The sequence below is a fragment of the Muntiacus reevesi genome, chromosome 2 (genome assembly GCF_963930625.1).
Source record: "Muntiacus reevesi chromosome 2, mMunRee1.1, whole genome shotgun sequence".
Classification (NCBI taxonomy): domain Eukaryota; kingdom Metazoa; phylum Chordata; class Mammalia; order Artiodactyla; family Cervidae; genus Muntiacus; species Muntiacus reevesi.
Genome location: NC_089250.1, coordinates 116,006,549 through 116,024,815, shown reverse-complemented (window position 1 = coordinate 116,024,815; position 18,267 = coordinate 116,006,549). Strand labels below are relative to the sequence as shown.

Genomic DNA, 18,267 nt, shown 5'->3' with positions numbered 1-18,267 from the left:
TTCCTTCTTTGAATCTCTCTCTCCCATGGGACAGGGCACCAGCTCTTTTTCATCAAAAGCAAAAATATTCTACATCAGACCATTCAAACAGCCTGATTTTCCTGGCATGAAAGCATCTTTATTTGGGGAACGTCCAGAGGTTCAACTGATGGCATGTAACTGATAATTAAAGGGTAAAGTGGACTTCCCAGCACAGAAGTGAAGAGAAATTGATGGAACAGTGAGGGTACACTTGCCAAAATGCAATACTGGTAATTTACTTGTATACAATTCATCCCATGTCTCATAGCTGATATCTGGAAGAAAGAAAGCAGTTCTAGCAGGGGAAACATGATTTCACTGAGCAAAATAAGGATGTCTGGGGAAAGGTGAGAAAGTCACATGGCAAACTTCAGCAGAGTGTTTCAGTTTAGAAGTACCACTGGCCAAAGATCCATGGTTTGCTCACAAACAGACTCTCCTGCGGCATAAAGAGCTCCCTGACTGGCCATTTAATTCAATTTTCACAATGGGACGCAGTACATAAAGACATTCCATACCCGGCAATTAAAGTCTTCAAACCCTAACACTTCGATATGCAGCTATTTTATGACAACCAGGATAAGAACACACATATTCACTGTGGACAACATTTAGCAACTGTACTATACACTGTGGAGTACAAGAAAGCTGGGAGTTGCAAATTGAATATATGCTTCCAGTGTCTCCATTTTTGGACATGTGGATGAGAGAGAGAAAATGCAAACACTGTGCTGAGTTAGTTTTGAAAAAGAAATCTATATAATTTTTTAAAAGCCTATAAGGCTTTGCTCTGATAAAATCATTTTAATGTTTACTTAATATCCATCTTCAATATCTGTGTTCAAATCAAATGTTTTAAATTATTGCATCCTAGCAGCCAAGTCCTTACCGTTGGTAACACCATTTTTAAAAATTAACCAAAGGTTTCAAACTGTAAACAACTTTTGAAAGTTCCTCCCTCCCTCCACTACAAAAAATATGAACTACTATTGCTCCAAGCCAAGTCAACTAGCTGAAAGGCATAAAGCTCTCCTTGCCATTCAAAAAGATAATGGCTCAGACGCCAGTCCCCACAGAATTTAGATGCACAAAGCCTATCAGAAGATCCCAGGCAGAAGGAAGTGTGCTTAGCAAGCAATATGTTCTACTGGACCTTTCCTCTTCAGGGTTAACATTTTTGTGTTATCTAGTCATTTAGAAGTAATAGAGCTCTTTAGACTTTTATAACACTCAGCCATTTGCAGCGCATTGTAGGAAGCAGCATTTCATTATTTATCATAAATTACTCAGAGCTGCTCATGATGAAAGACGAGCATCAATGTGGTAGCACAGAAGGTCACTGAGAAGCTTACAAAACCAAATGATAAAGGGGAAACACAAATTTGATACTGACTTTGTTACAGCTTTGCTGCCTTCCTTTCAAAGATCTCTTCTGATCAAATACACAAAGACCTCAACAAATAACTAAAAAAAAAAAAATTACCTTAATCTAAGTCAAAAAAATAAAGTGAAAATATTCCAAGCAAATAACACTAGTATGTGTCAGCTAGTTTTATTATAAACGTTGACATCAGTGAAAATTATCTGATCAGTGAGAACAGCAGAGATACCATTGGCTCTTAACACTAATTTTTAACATTTGCACTTAAACACAGTGCTATAGCCCCTCTATCTGGTAACAAGGAGCAGCCAAATGAGCTGGCAAGAGTGATGAATCTGATTCTAATCCAAAGTTCTTCTTTATGGTGAACAAGGTGAGATGACAACTAATATTAGCTGTCAATATGTAGATAACCAGATGTAGTTCCTGCATCTACCACAGAAGCTACCTGGAAGGCCAGTCGAGCAAGAACCTCACCTTGCAGCCATCCACCCTCAGGGTTCCCGAGGCAGCAGCACCTTCGCTTTCTCAGTCCTCACCATGGAATGAGTGCACACAGGAAATCAACAATGCCTCTGCCTTTTGAATGCCACACAGTGTCAGTAGGGCTCGATCCCAAAGGTGCTGAGTGGCTTCTGGAAAGAGGACCTCAGATGGAATCAGAGGGGCAGCATGGCAATCAATCCATAGAGGAGTTTTTTGCCTCCAGAAAATCTGAAGTCACAGGTTAATTTAGGTGAGGCAGTAGAATCCAGCATATCCTCTTGTTATTCTCCTTCTGTCTCCACTTGCAAATTTTTAGATACTTGAAAGCTACTATTTTGGGTTAAGTCTAGGGCTGTGTTGATGTGACTGTGGAAAAAACTAAACATTTTAACACACACCAATTCTACTGATTCTTGCAGCACTTTGAAGAGGCAGTGGAACGAAGTCAATACTTAAACAGATTCAGCACTAGTCAAGGACCCTACCTAAATGATATGGGACAAATTAGCCTTGGAGAATCTTTACAACGTTCTGCTTGTCCCTCCAAGTCATCCTAGAGACCCTGTATCTTGTGAAATTAACACAGATTATTGTGCAATTCCTTGAACCAACCCTGACTGTGACTTCACAGGGTAGCCTAGATAAGTCCTCTCAAACCCTCCCTCCAAATCAGACCCTGCCCTAAGAAAAAGGTAAGACTGTTTCATTAATTCCAAGAGGCCATCTTTGCCCACCAGGCCAGACACACAGATGCAAAGCCAGTTGTTACTTCCCTTTAAAGTAGTAACCTGCTTGTTAATGACCTTTAAATTCCCTGGCCTCACTTGGCCTTTTCTCTGCCAAGACACTCTCCCTTGAAACTACCTATGTCTGTCCTGATCACTACTTTTTGAAAGGATCTCATATACTTCTCCGTTGGAATCACGTACTTCACTTAATTATTCACCAGAATATAATTTGTGACCTCGACAAAATCATAAACGCAGATCATGAATTAGCTTTCTCATGTATCGCACACTCTAATGCTGGCAGAACTGTATAAGGTCACTCTTAGAAACAAGTATGGCTTACACGTGTAAGATGGGTGAAAAGTGGGGTAATGTATGCTGTATCAGAAACACTCCTGATATGGATGAAAGAAAATCTTATATAATACAAACATAAGGTATCCATTCAGAAAAACTTAAATTAAAAAGGAGCATCTCTAAGGCATCTCACTAAGCCAAGATGCTAAGAACAAAGGAAGCTGCTGAAGCCAGAAGACCCTCTTTGCTTTTACTAGACTGTGAGACATGCACAACAAACATGGAGAGTTACAATCCAGGGTCTATAAATGGGACAACCCACACATTCAGGTCACCACCCTGGGAATATGAAGTGTTGGTCAAAGGAATGTTTTGAAAGATGTCTTTTATACAACCAAGTTTGTACTGATGTATACAAAAAGTGCACAAATCATAAGCATGCAGCTTGATGAACTGTGGTGAACAGAGCCCACCTATGAGATTAGTGCCCTGATCATTAGCATTTTCCCAATAACCTCCAAATCCCATATCCTGGGTTTCCTTCCAGCCACTATCTTGACTCCTAATGCTTAATATTATATACACAGAATCACTTTTTGTTCTCTTTTTGCTCACCAAAGTATCGATATTTGTGACCTATCACTGAGCACAACTCATGATCAAATTAAAGACCAGGTGTCCTACAAATCACCTCTTTCCACTGGCCTATGGAATTTTCTCTCTGCAGACAACCACCTAACTTTACCATGTGAATAAACACCACATGATTCATTGAGAGGATTACAGTATCCAATAAAGCTTTGAATTGGTCATCCCACCTGTTAGTATGTGACCTAAGTCCTCTCTTATAAGACTCAGTGCTACAAATTAGCCTTTTCATTTTCCTGTCATTTCATCCTTAAAACAGATCAGGTAATTGGTTAGCATACCCCAAATTGGTTGATTTCTATAGGTTATATCCATCCTTAGCAATACTACTAAAGACTGCCCAACTTCGGCAAGCTTCAAAAGCTATTAAGTAATACAGTAAAACTATCACTTTTTTTAATCCTTATAAGATCAAGGCTAATAATCCAAGGTCCAGGGTAAGACACTGCCTTCAATAAGGCATTATTCCCCAAGAGCAATGAAATTTGTTTGTATTTCTCCACATCTGCATTTCACAGCAACTCAGCTCAGACAACACTTTAATGCTAACATCATCAATGAAGACACAAACTCTTAGACTAGAAAAAATCTTTACAGAACCATGACCAATAATTGAATTGATTCATGGATTTTATTCTTCACTTTATCAAAAGCTTAATAACTTCTAATTAGATAATTCATGACCATTAAATAAAACTTAGAAACTACAGCAAAGTACAGTAAATTAAATGACCTTTCTATTCCACAATCCAGAAATCATTAGCATTTACAATTCTGTATATTTCCCTTGATTACAGTTACTATTTATTAAATCTATTATTAATAATTGATGTAGTTCTATATAACTGGCATCTTATATAATTTTCTACCCCAAAGGTTAAATATTTTCCAATATATTTAAAATAATTAAAAAACACAATTTAATAGCTTTGTAAATCTATCACATGGGTAAAGTAAAATTTATCTTATTTCTTTTATTTACACCTAAAACTTATAGATGTACATTCACTTGCCAAATATTTGGTTGTGGTATTCAAAGCTTTTCACTGAATAAATTTTGGTTACCTTTCTTGTGAAAAACCATACCTCAAATATCTACTGAGGAATTCACTGAGGAATGAGAAGTTAAAGCTGCATGTAAAACAATCCCAGTGCATATTTCTTATGACATATGTATTTTCTATTAAACTTGTCCACAACTTATTCAACAAGCATTTTTTAAGTAACTTCTCTTTATGGAGTGTATCCAAATTAATCAACCTAGTTCTAATAGAAACCACAACTAATTTATAGCTTTGAATATTATTTAAATACATTGCCTAATTACAGTAACAAGAACAACCAGCATAAATAGGCTTGCAAGGAGCTAATATATACAACTAACACTTAGTAAATATATCTCTCATTTCTTGAAGGCAGAAGCCCTACCAGCTGTGTATGTCCAGGATTAAAAGGGGGCATTTGTCAGTTTTTTAATACAGAAGAGAATCTCATACAGAAAACTCAATTAAATGGAACTCAGTCAAGACAGTGTTTAATATAAACATTTCTATACCCCATTTTCACTTTTCTATCCCAGAGTCTAGATTTTGTCATCATGCTGATAAAAGCTCTTGGTTAACAATAAGTTTGGGTAAGCAATCTCATTTCCTCTCTTCTTTAAGAGTGCAGTCGTCATTCTTAGTCTATGGGATTCATTCACATGGTCTTTGGGACTTTGACAGCACACGCCTCCTGACATTACAGCACTCCTACCCTTCAGCATAAAAACTCCCTGGTGGCTCAGATGGTAAAGAATGTGCCCACAATGCGGGAGACCTGGGTTCCACCCCTGGGTTGGGAGGATCCCCTGGAGAAGGGAATGGCAACCCACTCTACTATTCTGGCCTGGGAAATCCCACGGACAAAGAGGAGCCTCACAGGGGTTGCAAAGAGCCGGACACGACTGAGTGGTTAAGACTTTCAATTTACCCTTCTGCATAGCTATGCAAAGATTCTGTAACTTGGTCACAGTATTAGATCTATTTCTGTTTTCTTTTTATGAGTTTGCAAAAGTAGGAAATCCCAATCACTTTTCATTTTAACCTTAAGGATATTTGTTCTTAGGGATCCTTCGTACACAGCAAAGTCAAACAAGTAAGTAATGATTGGGTCCAGTTGTTGGTACCCTTGGCAGACCATCAAGGTCTCATCAAACTTCTTAGTAATGCAGGCTAGTCAACGGTGGGTACCTTGCAGGATAGTTCCAGAAGGGAATTCAGATGCTCTGTGGGAAACACTGTATATGCGCAACATCCAACATTTACTTGGCAGGGTAGACATTTTAAGACTCAAGGCTATTACTCCAAAGGCTCCCAGACACATTTCCATGGGCCACTCTCAGCATACAAAGCAGTAACTACTGCAATCAAAAGCAAGTTTAGAGTGAGCAGAGAAGAAAATTTTGGCTAAATTTCAGGAAGCAGAGAAATAAAGTCTGTAACTATTTTCTGTCATTGTTCCATTGAATCACCTACAAGCAGCCACAGGAGGAAATAAGAGAGTTAAGATCAAGGAATAGAAGTTTAGAGGAACACATTCTTTATCTTTTTTGAAATACATCCTAAATTTCTCCTTGGACTGGAAACCAGGGCAATTTCTCTGGTTACAAAGGCTCCCTTTACTATAGCAAAGAACAGGTGTGAGCAGATATGCCATTTACGCAGTTAAAAATGGCAAATGTCACTGGCTATGAGCTAAAGGCTTGAAAGAGATAATGAGCATAGATATATCAACCCTGTGTCAATGTCTTAGGATTTGGAGTGGGAAGACATTACCTGTAAAATGATCTTCCCATGTTCCTGATTTTTCAAAATGATACCACTTATGTATGTCCTAGGCAAATTATACAACCAATCTAAGCTCAGCTCAATTAACCTGCATAATTCAGATAATCAGACTAGGCTACAGGCCTAGATGATTGTCTTTCGATCCTTGTTTCAATAAACATATAAGACAAAATATGTAAAGCGTGAACCCTCCTGGCACACGGTAAAATTCCACAAATGACAGCTCTAGTTGTTATCTATATTCTCAAGCCCCTTCTAAGACTGACATTCTGTCAAGACATCTTTCCTATTTCTAAAAGTAAAATTCAAAGCACAGAAATCAATTAGAGTCAGCTCCCAAAATGATGACGGAGTGATTTTCTCTTAGTGAAATTCTAACTCCCTGGCAATTGACTGGAAGAGCAGGCCAGTGGTCATATGTAATCAAGGAAGGGTATCTAAGGAAGTAGGTTAATAAGCTGAAGAATTCTTATCAAATGCTTAGCATAAAAATTCTCTTCTTACTCACAGATTTAGAATGAACTTATGGTTACCAGACAGGGAAGGATGAGGAGAAGGGACAGTTAAGGAGTTTTGAATCGACATGTACACCCTGCTGTATTTAAAATGGATAAGCAACAAGGTCCTACTGGATAGCACAGGGAACTCTGTTCAATGAGACATGGCAGCGTGGATGGAAGGGGAGTTTGGGGAGAAAGGATAAATGAATATATATGGCTGAGTTCCTTTGCTGTCCACCTGAAACTATTATAACATTGTTAATTGACTATACATAAAAAGCTAAAAAGAAAAGTCTCTTCTCATAACCCTGGCTATAATGTATCACTGCTAAAGCAATTACACAGATTCTGAAGATTTCTTTTCTTGCTCTTCCAGTGTATACTGCATCCATGATACACACTATCATGTCTAGGAAAAGTCCTCAAAGACAAAATCATCATTGGAAGCTGCTAAACTATTATTAAACTAAATTCTGAATTCAGTTTGCAGGCTTGTTTTTGACTAGCCTCTTTTTATGCCTGGAAATGGCAAGCTATGATTAATGTACAATCACCAACCTGTCTTGAAAAATAAAGGCTCATAACAAAAAGAAGTAATACTGTGAAATATAATTCAGGATGAAGTTTCCAACAAACACAGACTTGAAGCAAGATGTTTTCAGAATGCTAATATTAAAGTTCCCTGAAGTACAAAAGCATCTATCTAAAAGAGTTCTTTGATGCGCAAGCAACCCATTAATCCTCTGGAACTTAAACCACAATAATTCCTAAATTAAGAGGGGGAAGAGAATGCAATGCAGACATCACATGTTTTTACTAACGTGCTCTCTAAATTCCAAAGATTCAATGACAATAAGACAGTGTGGGAAGGGGACAAAAAGGAGCCATAAGGGCATCCTTTGTTTCATCAAAAATTTTCAGAATTTTATGGGTTTCAGATTTCCAGATAATTATAATTCAATCATCTCTCTCATTTTCTCTCAAATTTCAGTTTCTCTCTCAGAGACACATATATGCAGAACAGACTACAAAACTATCTACCAAGCAAAGGATGAGAAATGGTGGACTCCAGTTTGTGACCAAGCTTTCAGGGTGATTCGAGGGAGATTTCTACACCATATTCCACTGTGTGTGCCAGGGTATCAGAGAGGAATCCAGGAGAGATCCAGGGGCATGCAGGCATGAGCACCGCTCACTGCAATGGGAGACTCCTCAAGTCAGGGAGCAAATGAGCTCCAACATTTCAGCTGAATTCAATGGTCTGATGCAGTTTTGGATGAAAATACCTAGCCTATGCATATTCCAACTCTCCTGACATAAAAACAGTAGAGTATTTGCAGCTTATAGGCTCTTTTAGAAGTGGTAATATGAAGCAGGTTATTATCATCACCCCATCATTATCCCAGAGGAAGAAGTTAAAACTCAGAGAGATAAAACTGGTTCTTTGAGGTTCACAGTTATCACAGGATTCAAGGCTATAGGGTTTTTTTTTTTTTTTTTGGATTTTTTTCCCTTCTATTCCAGATGATGTTATCCCTCCCAGTAAAGTTCCTAACATATATGGTCATGACTGACTTACTGTTACCTACAAAGGGGATACTTTCCCAACCCCTAGCCAGCTGGCTGTCACCACTCCAGTGTAACCAACTTTGTCAGGGCCACGGCACTGTGAGCAGGTCACAGACAACAAGCCAACCTGAAGGACGCCTGCACACCTCTGCACACCTCTGCAGCTTCATCTTGGGTTGTGTGCTCACCAACATTCAGTGTTGGTAACAAACCTGTTCATGCCACTTGTTCTTACTATGACTATGTTATTTAATTAAATTTTAGGTAAGCCAATGACATATGATTGTCGAAATGAAAGATAATTGTAGTTTCTATTAAATTGTAGCTGAATGTTTTGAAGAAACTCCAAATGGAGAGTTGCTGGGGGGAGAAAAAGAAAAAGAAAGAAAATTACTTTGAATTATACGAGCAAAAAAACTGTAAAAGAAAAAAAAAACTATAAAAGATTGCCAGGGCAGGGGGGATAATAGAATATCAATGAAAAATCTGGTTTAAATTCCTTCACCAGTATCTTTGGAGAAGAAACAAGTAATTAGAAGAGGAGCATATGGAAAAGAAAAAGAAAAAGATGCTAAGCTCAAACTAAGACATATACTTTTTTTTTTAAATGCCTACGTCAAGGTATGGGAGAATGAATGTTGTATATATTTGAACTTTTAAGTTTATTTAAGGTTTTATTTTTCTGTTTTTTAAACAATTACTTTTATAGATGTTTTAAATTAACCAATTAACCACCAGCATAGTAATACCCCAATCAACATTTAATAGTCATTAAAATAAATTTTAAAATGAAAACATGACATTATGAAAACAAAGAATGGATATAATAGTGCATGTTCAGTTCTACAATTAATTGTTTTATGGAACCAGATAATAGGTACTGTCAAAATCAGCATGATTTGTACATCAATCTGTATGGGACAGTAAATGGTCATTAGTTTTCCATCAAGTTTTCTGAATCTTCAACAAAATTTTTTAATTAAAAAAATAAATACCAAGACAGTTTGATATCTCAATTGCATCAATAGGTATAAATTTTCCCCTTAACTTTCTATATCAACCTAGTCAAACATGGCTTACCAAAAGGTTGACTTTTTAAACAACTTGAAACAATATGGCAAGGTTAAGCATATCTAAGAAAATTTCTTGTAATGACTACTGCTTATATGATAAGCTAAGGAAACAAAAAGTGAGATAAAATAATCAAAAGTCTGTAAGGGGCCTTCAGACAGAGCCATGATTCACATCTATAAAAGACTACAAAAGGAGGAGTCCATAAGTCCTCAGAGAAAAAGTTGTAAAAATGCAAAACCAAACCATGTGTCCTAAGACTTTCATTAATAACCACATGAATGGATTTAGGTACATTTCCATCCTGGTATCGCAAAGCTTTAAATTGAGTCTCTTTCTCCCTCCTGCCTTCCATATGTACATGGTTCTGGAGGAAACACTTTTTTGAGTATAGACAAGTAAAATCTCTAGACTCCAAAAATGTCTCAGTGGTATTTGCCAACGCAGTACCAGCTCTGTGTCTCACCGAACACAAAAGTCTGAAGACAAAAACAGGTTCATGGGGAGAAAAATGAATTCTAGTTCTATTCACAAGCAATTCAAATGCACTTTTCAGACTTAGATTTATGGTTCTTTCTTTGCTCTTATATATTTCAGGGCCAGCTTTCATGTTCCATTTTCTACACCTCAGATAGAATATTGAGATATGTTTGGCACTGGATATGAGAGGTTATGAGGAAAGAAATTCTACATAAGAAGGTAGATGAAAATCATCTTTCTTTTCATTGTGGTGTGTAGATGAGGAGGAGCTGAGAAAGCATGCCAGAGGGGAAAAGAGAGCTTATTCCTCTAAACACTAGACCTCCTAGGATGGCACTGCTTTCAAACTCAGCAGCAACACTTGATTATGGCTTCACCTGGATATGGAAACGTCGGTTGCTCTACTAGCCAAAAATAAAGAGAGAAGCTGCCACACATCAGCTTTTTTTGAAGTTTTTGTTTTTCTTCCTGAAAAACATGTAGATCAACACTGTTTAAAAAAAAAAAAAAAAGGCTATCCGGGAAATTGCACAGACAAGAGATGTCTGGATTCACCAATCAAGCATGCAAAAGGAAGGCTCTATTAGCACTCCCAACCCCTTCTGTCTCAGTCATGAGGAGCGGAGGAGGAAGACTGAAACCACAGCCTTAAGGCACTGAGACCAGATTAAAAATGGTTCTAAAAAGAACCTTGCCGATTCTATGCCCACATCCCTGCCTCCCTCTTTTTTCCCTGTTAGGACCATGAAGCACAACGTAAGTGTCAGAAGAGTAAAATGTACAGCATAATTGACTAAAGCAGAAAAGTCTCATAATCCTGTATTAAGGCCAGAGGAAATCAAAATGTACTCAAGCTGCAACATGTGCTCATAAAAAACCTCTCAATTGGATTTCATAAGAAATATTGATCTCAAACTCTGAATCCTTTCACTGTGGTCACCCCATATGGTTGGGGTGAATCCTTTCTATGCTGGAATTCCTCTGATGGCCCCAATTCATGTGGATAAAAGATAACATAGGAATAACTTTAAACAAATTATACCTGAGGCTGCTTATAAAACAGAGTACTCTTGCTGAAAGAATGAAGATGTTTAAAAAGAATAGATAAGAAAACAGTCAATGTTATCAATGGAGTGCTCCAAAATGACGTTTGGGTAAAGTCTGATTTAAATACACTTGGTTATAATAAAATTGTCATCCTACCATGTTTAAACATCAATGATACACTTTATATTTATTTCTCTACTAAATATACTATTCAAGATTGGTGATCTTACTCACTGGAATAAGTTATATACCTTCCAAATATGACCCAAAGAATAATCCATTAAAAGTGGTTGTGTTTAGTACTTGAATTGAGCCAAGATCTGGTCTTCTGTTAAACATCTGTTAAAGGGTGTTTTCTGCTGAGTAAAACAATCCACATTTGCACTGACAACATTCTACACACACGTATGCATTTCAAGTGTGAAAATACAATTCAATGTGCCCTAAAAGGATGTTTAGACACTGGTCAAAATTACTGTCTCTCTACTGTCTGCAGTAAACCTCCCTTTGGGCTAAAAAATTTGTAAACTAACCCTACACTTACAGCTGCAGAGACATTTTGTAGGAAATAATCTCTTAGAGGCAGTATGTTCAAGATATTTGTTTTTTAAGCATCTGAAGGAAAGGCAAGTCTTGGGAATCCAAGAGACCCCAGTAACATAGAATGTTTTAGTCTGGCTCACGTTCTGAAAGTTGGAGAATGGGAAGAGTCCACTTCCAAGCCCCTCTCCTTCTCCACCTTGCAAGTTCAAGCTTTCTTTGTTGTTAATCCTACAGAAAATCAGAAACAGTCTCCTAAACTGGGCCTTCCCATATCAAATGTAACTTTTGCTTACAAAAATCCTATTACTCATTTGCAAGTGTGTTTATTCTAGAGTGAACCAGTCTCTTCCACTCCAAAGAGCTACACTGCCTTTACAGAGAGTATCCTTCTGATGGACCTAAGATGAACACAAAGACTCATTCTACAAGCCTTGTGTTCAATTCAAAAGCATAGACCCTGGCAATTTCAGAATTTGTAAGACAGTCTCAAGAAAAAAAAAGCATCACTGTCAGCTGTTTCAGAGGCTACAATACAACCCATGACTTTCACTTGAAAAAAAAAGAAAAGAAAAAGCATCTACTGAAGTCTAAAGGTAGGAGCTAGAAAAAAAGGGGACTTTCTCTCCTGGGAACTTTGGTGACATAATCAAAACAAGTGAAAAATATTAATGCAAGATATTCAGGCCATTTTTCAGCAGTGTTGATGATCCCTCAAATGAAACCTTTATTTCCTTTTGTTAATCACTCTGCAATCTTGTACTCAAAAAATAATTAAATTATCATTTTTCTTTAAATTACCATACAATCTACCTATTTAAACTCATCTTTTATGGAAACTACATAATCTTCCTTTCATTAAAATTTCCCTTGTTGATATAGACAAACCAGGTCAGCTTCTGCTGGATTTCCATACTCGTAAATCCCTTAATTCAACTCTTTGCCGGAGGTTTAAAAAAGAACAGGAGTTAAAGCTCAGATACACATAAAACAAATACTGCTTATATGTCTAAGTGAACATTGACACCATTTACAGGTTCCCCCTCCCTTTTCCTTAGGGCTGAGAGCCCTGTCAATAATCATTATTTATTAAACACACTGCCATTCCCTTCTACAGAATGTAGGAAGGGAGTATGGAGGGGTAGAAATAATTACCTTGGGCTTTTCTTTAAAGACCTCCAGAATGGAAAGCAAGGAAATCAATTGAGAAAGAACATGAAATATCCCCTATATGCAACCCTCCCCCGACATACACACAAGGCTGAGAGGTATACCCATACTCCATTATTTATATCAACTGTATCAAAAGAAGAGATAAAAAAAAAACCTGGGGTCTTCAGGATAAATGCATCTATTTTCAACCCACTGAATGTTCACACATACACTTGCGCATCCTTTACCCATCCACCAAACTCAAGCAGCTAGATGTGCCGAGAGAAGCCTCTACACACCTCCTGAGAAAATGTGCTCTCAAAAATGACTGCTTCAGCCAAAGGAGAGAGAAGCAGCAAGTTACCGGCTTGCCTGCCATTCTGCTTTGTGGCAGATTCTCTTCATTCCCCTCTCCTCCCTGTCTCCCAATTTATCTTTTTAGCCTATTTTTTTTCCCCCAAAGCAAAGTAAAAACATCAGGAATATCTCTCCTTGGACTTTACCCTCAACAAATCCAAAAAAAAAAAAAAACTTTCAAAGGTTAAACACCACCCCAGGTAAAACCATAGGTCAGGGAAATGAAAATTTCCCAGATGACTGGAAGCTTGGTGTTCCTACTCAAGAGTTAATGATGAGCACTCTTCCTTTCCCTCCAGATGCTGTGACTCAAAACAGAAATACAATATAAGGGAGGCACAGCCAGGCAGTTTCGGGAGAAAAGCCTTGCATAGAACTTGAACTGGCAGGCTGGGGGGTTTGTCCTAAATAACCTTCACAGGTTGCACAAACTGTTCTCAGATCCTGATCCACAGTCAGATTAAGAGGCTGCCTAAAACTCTCTTAGAATAAGAACGAGGTGGGGTAGTGGGAGAGTGGTGGGAGGTCAATTAGTCATCTGAAACATTTAAAAAGATACAGAGGAAATACACACCTCCCAGACAGGCAGAAAGCTCTCCTGCTTGGGGTAACTGACCAGTGCTGGCAGCAACTGAGACAAGGTTGAAGAAGCTATATTCAAAGAGTGACCTGTTTCAAAGGAGTTGGATGTTCTCATCCTTGAGTGCAGCGAACTCTGTCCCATTTTGCCTAAATTTTTCAGGCATAAGGGAGGGGAGACGGGGTTCACACCCCACCTTTGGGAAACGAACAAAGCAAATGCTTGGCAGAGCTGAAAAAACTCCTCCTCCCAGAGAAAAGGCGGCTCCGCAGGGCTCCCTTCATAATTCCCCCTAGTTAACTCACTCTCGGCAGACAGAATCCTTTTCTACACCTTGGCATGTCCGCGGGCAGGGTAGGCGGTTATCAGTTTAGCCCTCCGCCATGGATCGCCTCCTTTCCCTACCTCCCACAATGGCTTCTAATTAACCCTTCCTGGTCGCTGCCCGGCTCAGGGCTGCTGGAAGTGTCTACAGCTTCACGGTACCAACATCTCCATCAGATGACCACACACAACCCCCAGCCCACCCCCACGCGGACACAACTTCCCTCCGCGGTTTAACGTCGGTCAAGGCGTGTGCATTTCTCTCACTGCTTCCTACACGCGGGGAAAGGGCTCCGTCCTTTGGGGAGGCCCTCCCTCCCTCCCCAGCTCTCAGCTGGAGCTGGATCCCAGAACTCGACAGCAGGTCTGCAGTGAAGAGGGATCGCACTGGCTTTAACCCCTTGAAGGGAGTTAGTTCCCATTTGGGACCCAGTGAAGCAGGGCCCGTGGAGCCTGGCTGACAATCTCCCTCTGCTTCATTCCACCTTTTCCCCTCACAGGGGAAAAGACCGGCACCTTTTTCCTCCCCTGTGGCCAGTTTTAATTCTCTCACTCTATGTTCCAATCCGGGGCGGGGGGGTGGGGGGTGGATAAAGGATGCTAGAAGCCGCGAGGGGGAAAGACAGCAGGAGGGCAGAATGGAAACTCAGTAGTAAATCAGAGTTCAGACAGTGTTTACTTACGAAATTTGGGGCTGGTGCTAGTTTCTGGCGTGGTGGTGGTGGTGGTGGAGGAGGAGGGCGAGGAGGAAGAGGAGGAGGCAGCATCTTGAAAAGGAGACAGAGTCCAGGAGGGAGTAGAGTCGTGAAGGTAGGAGGAGGTAGCGTATGCCGCAGTGGGCCAGGAGGGCATGGCCTGGGTACTGGGGGTTCCTGGCACCGGGGGTCGGGAGCCCGGAGTGCTGCTACTAAAGAAAAGGGCTGTCGTGGACAAGACCGTCGGGGGGGCCGCAGTGTTCCGTGCCGTGGTGGAGCGCGGGCTGGCCCGGATGGGCACCCGGTGCCCGGGGAAGCGAGTGGGCGCCCGCGTGATGGTAGTCAGGCGGGTGCTGATCCGGTTGGGCGTCCTGGAAGAGGCGGCGCCGCCGGCGAAGGGGGTGGCGGGGGACGTGGTGGAGGTGGTCGTGGTGGTGGTCTCCATGGCCTTGGGGAAGGAGCTGGGCTTGGAGAGGAAGAAGGGGTCCTGGCCCATCCCCTTGGAGTCCACCAGGTCGGTGGGCACGTATTCCTTGACGGAGCCCACCACGATCCATTTGAGCAGCATGAGGCTGAGCCCCAGGCCGATGAAGCCGATGAACAGAGGCACCACGCACAGCCACGTCTGCTGCCGGTTCCACACGATGCAGTCGCTACAGCGTAACTCCCGGGGGGGCTCGGCCGCCCCTTCGCCGCCGCCGTCCGGGCCCCCGCCCGCCGCCGCCGCCGCCGCCGCCGCAGCCGCCGCGGTGCCCTCCTCGGCCGAGGCGGCGGCTGCCGAAGCGGCTCCAGGTGGCGAGGCAGCGGCCGCCCCTTCACTCATCCTAGGAGCCGGTCTTCACCTTCGCCCCCCCGAGGGCCGCGCCAGAGGCATGGGGCCGCGCGGGCGCGGGCTCCGGCGGCGGCGGCGGCGGGCTCGGGCGCAGGCAGCGGCCGCTGCGGCCGCATGCAAATCGGCTCCCTGCCCCCACGCCCCTCCCCCCGAGAGGCGGGCGGCGGGCGGGGAGGAGAGGAGCGGGGGAGGGGACGCGGGCCGGGGAGGGGGCGGCGAGGAGCGCGGAAGAGGGGCGCGACGGGCCCCCGGCACCGCCGGCCGGTCAGGGAGCGGCGGGGCGCGTCTGCTGCCCGCCAAGCGGCCTCCTGCGCGCCGGGGCCCCGCGTCTGCTGCTGCTGCTGCTGCTGCTGCTGCCCGCCGCCTGCAAGCGCTCCAGCCGCGCCGGCATCCTCAGGGCTCCGCACCCGGCCCGCTCCCCCGGGCGCCCGCCCGCGCCTCCTCTGGGCCTCGCGCCGCCTTCAGGGGCCGAGCCGGCCTCCCGCGGCACGCCGGGCGCTGGAGAGCCGCATTCCGACACAGGGGGCCGGCCTGGCCGCCGCCGCACGCCCGGCCCGCCGCGCAGCGTTCCTCGGCGGCTGCTCCGCGAGTCCGGGCGGCAAGGTGCACCTGTTCTTCAGCCGGCCCGCAGCCAACCCTCGGCCAGCACCGTCTGCGAGAGACCAATCCGAGCGCAGCGCGGAGGGCGAGCGGCCGGGCTCGCCTCGCTCCCGCCGCCTGCGGCTCGGCGCCGGCGCCGCTGCCCCAGAGAGTCCAACTCCAGCGAGCTGCGCCGCCGCGAGCCCGGGGCCGGGGACGCACGGGGCGCCCGCGGAGGGTGCTGTCCGACCCGCCGCGAAGGGAATCCCGTCAGCCCCGCAGAAGATTCGGGGCACTGCCCGGCGCCCCTGCCCGTTCACACTCCCAAGTGGGAGACGCGAAACGGAAGACCCCGTCGGGGATCCCGGGAAACAGGGACCCCGGGCGGGAGGCGACTCCAAGCGGGCGCTGGCAGGCAGGCGGGTGCGGTGTGCGCGAAGCCGCGGCGGACGGGCTGGGCTTCAGGCAGAGTAGCGCCTCCCACCAACACCCAATGGTGGTTTCTTAACGGGCACAAGATAAATAAATGATCCAAGCAAACCCCCACTTGGAAGTGGCAAAAGCAGCTCCCGACCCGCGGATCGTGAGCCCCTCTCCTTGCGGATGCAGTGGGGTCAGAGCCTGACGCTGCGGGGCGAGAGAGCGGGGGTGTGTGCGCGTGGGAGGGTGTCTGTGCGCTTCTCTGCGTGAGGGCGGGCGCTGCTAGATGCAGAGCCCTTTCCCTCCGACTTCCTAAAAGAGATGTTGGTGAAACAGACCTTTGTGCAGTTACACCTGGTAATAACTTACCTTTTAAAATATTGTCTAAATGTAGACGTACGTGCAGGTGCACACGTCACAGGACAACTGATTGTGAAAGGTAACATTTTAAACGATTCGGGTTGGTATGCAAAATTCTTGCTTTTCTCTTCCTTTGGATAGAGAGGCACCTGTGTACCTGTGTCTCAAGAGCAGTGTGGGACCAGCTTAAGAAGGAGGGATGAGGGTAAAGAGCCAGCATCAGCATGGTTTATGCTGATGGTGCAAAACCTCGCTAGTCATCTCTTCCCAGATTTCCTGGTCTAAAGTGGAAACCGGAAAGATTTTTACAAGCTCTAAGACAGAGAGGTTGAGGATGGCAGCCTCCGAATACACCTCTCTGCACTGTATGATTGGCGCTGATGCTGAAAGCGTTGGCTTGTAATAGTTTCCCCAAAGATGAAGTTTTCCAGGTGTCCATTTTATTCACAGGTGGAGAGCCAAACAGTACAGTGAAAAGACTGCAAGAGGAGGATACATTGAAACAGGAAGCCTACCAGAATATTTTGAACAGATACGGTTAATAAATTACTTTTGATGGCAGTAATGCGGCTGTCACCTCTTCCAACTATAACATTAAGATTTTCCCCATAGGAAAGCTTTTGATTTTTAGTTTGATAGAACATGCCCTAATCCAGTAGTGCTGAGTTAGTTACAAAAACTGCAGGTGGAAAAAAAAAACCAACCCACAAGCCCTTGAATCTATATTGGTTCAGCTTTCCATCAGTGAGTACTATTAATACAGTTTTATATTATGTAGAATGTAGGTATTAAAATTTCATATCCTAGGTGAGAAAAACAGAGGCCCAGGGCGAGTTTATTGCTTACAGGGAGCAGAGCTAATATATGAGTCCCTGTCTTCAGAGCCTGAAGCTGTTTGTCCAGCGTTATACAAATGCAAGGCACAGTTCTCCTAAGTGAAAATTGACCCAGTCTCTAGCATCTGTGGGTGCTGGGCGGTTACTGGCCAATCTTGCCTGTGTCGCAAGTGAAAGTTAACTTTCACACAAATATTGTGAAATTATAGCTGGTGCTGCTGTTGAGTATATAAGACTGAAAATTACTTTTCCAAAACATGACTAATGCGTTGGTCCCCCATTATTCCTATGGCCCTTCCATTCTTCCTACCCCACTGAAATAAACCTAGTGTACAAAAAGGGATGTTGTAATGCTGCTGTGGAGCAAATGCTCCCCTGATATTGCATTTGTCCAAAACTCCCCCCATGTTGTCTCAATGCTCCCCAGTGCCTTCTTCGTCTACCTCTCAAGCTCCCTCCACTTCTCATTTCCACTTGGCTTTAACAGCTTATTCACAGTTCCCTGTTCAGCTCATTTTCTCCCAGCTCCCAAGCCT

General features: G+C 43.2%; 1 protein-coding gene across 4 annotated transcripts in view; it reads right to left on the bottom strand.

The window, feature by feature from the left end:
* NRG3 (neuregulin 3) overlaps window positions 1-15,527 on the bottom strand; it is a 1,175,938-nt gene extending 1,160,411 nt beyond the window's left edge. For all 4 annotated transcript variants that reach the window (XM_065919907.1, XM_065919908.1, XM_065919909.1 and 1 more), the window contains exon 1: window positions 14,693-15,527. In XM_065919907.1, coding sequence (XP_065775979.1) covers window positions 14,693-15,527 — 835 coding nt within the window. The remainder of the gene's footprint in view (window positions 1-14,692) is intronic.
* Between the last annotated feature and the right edge of the window lie 2,740 nt (window positions 15,528-18,267).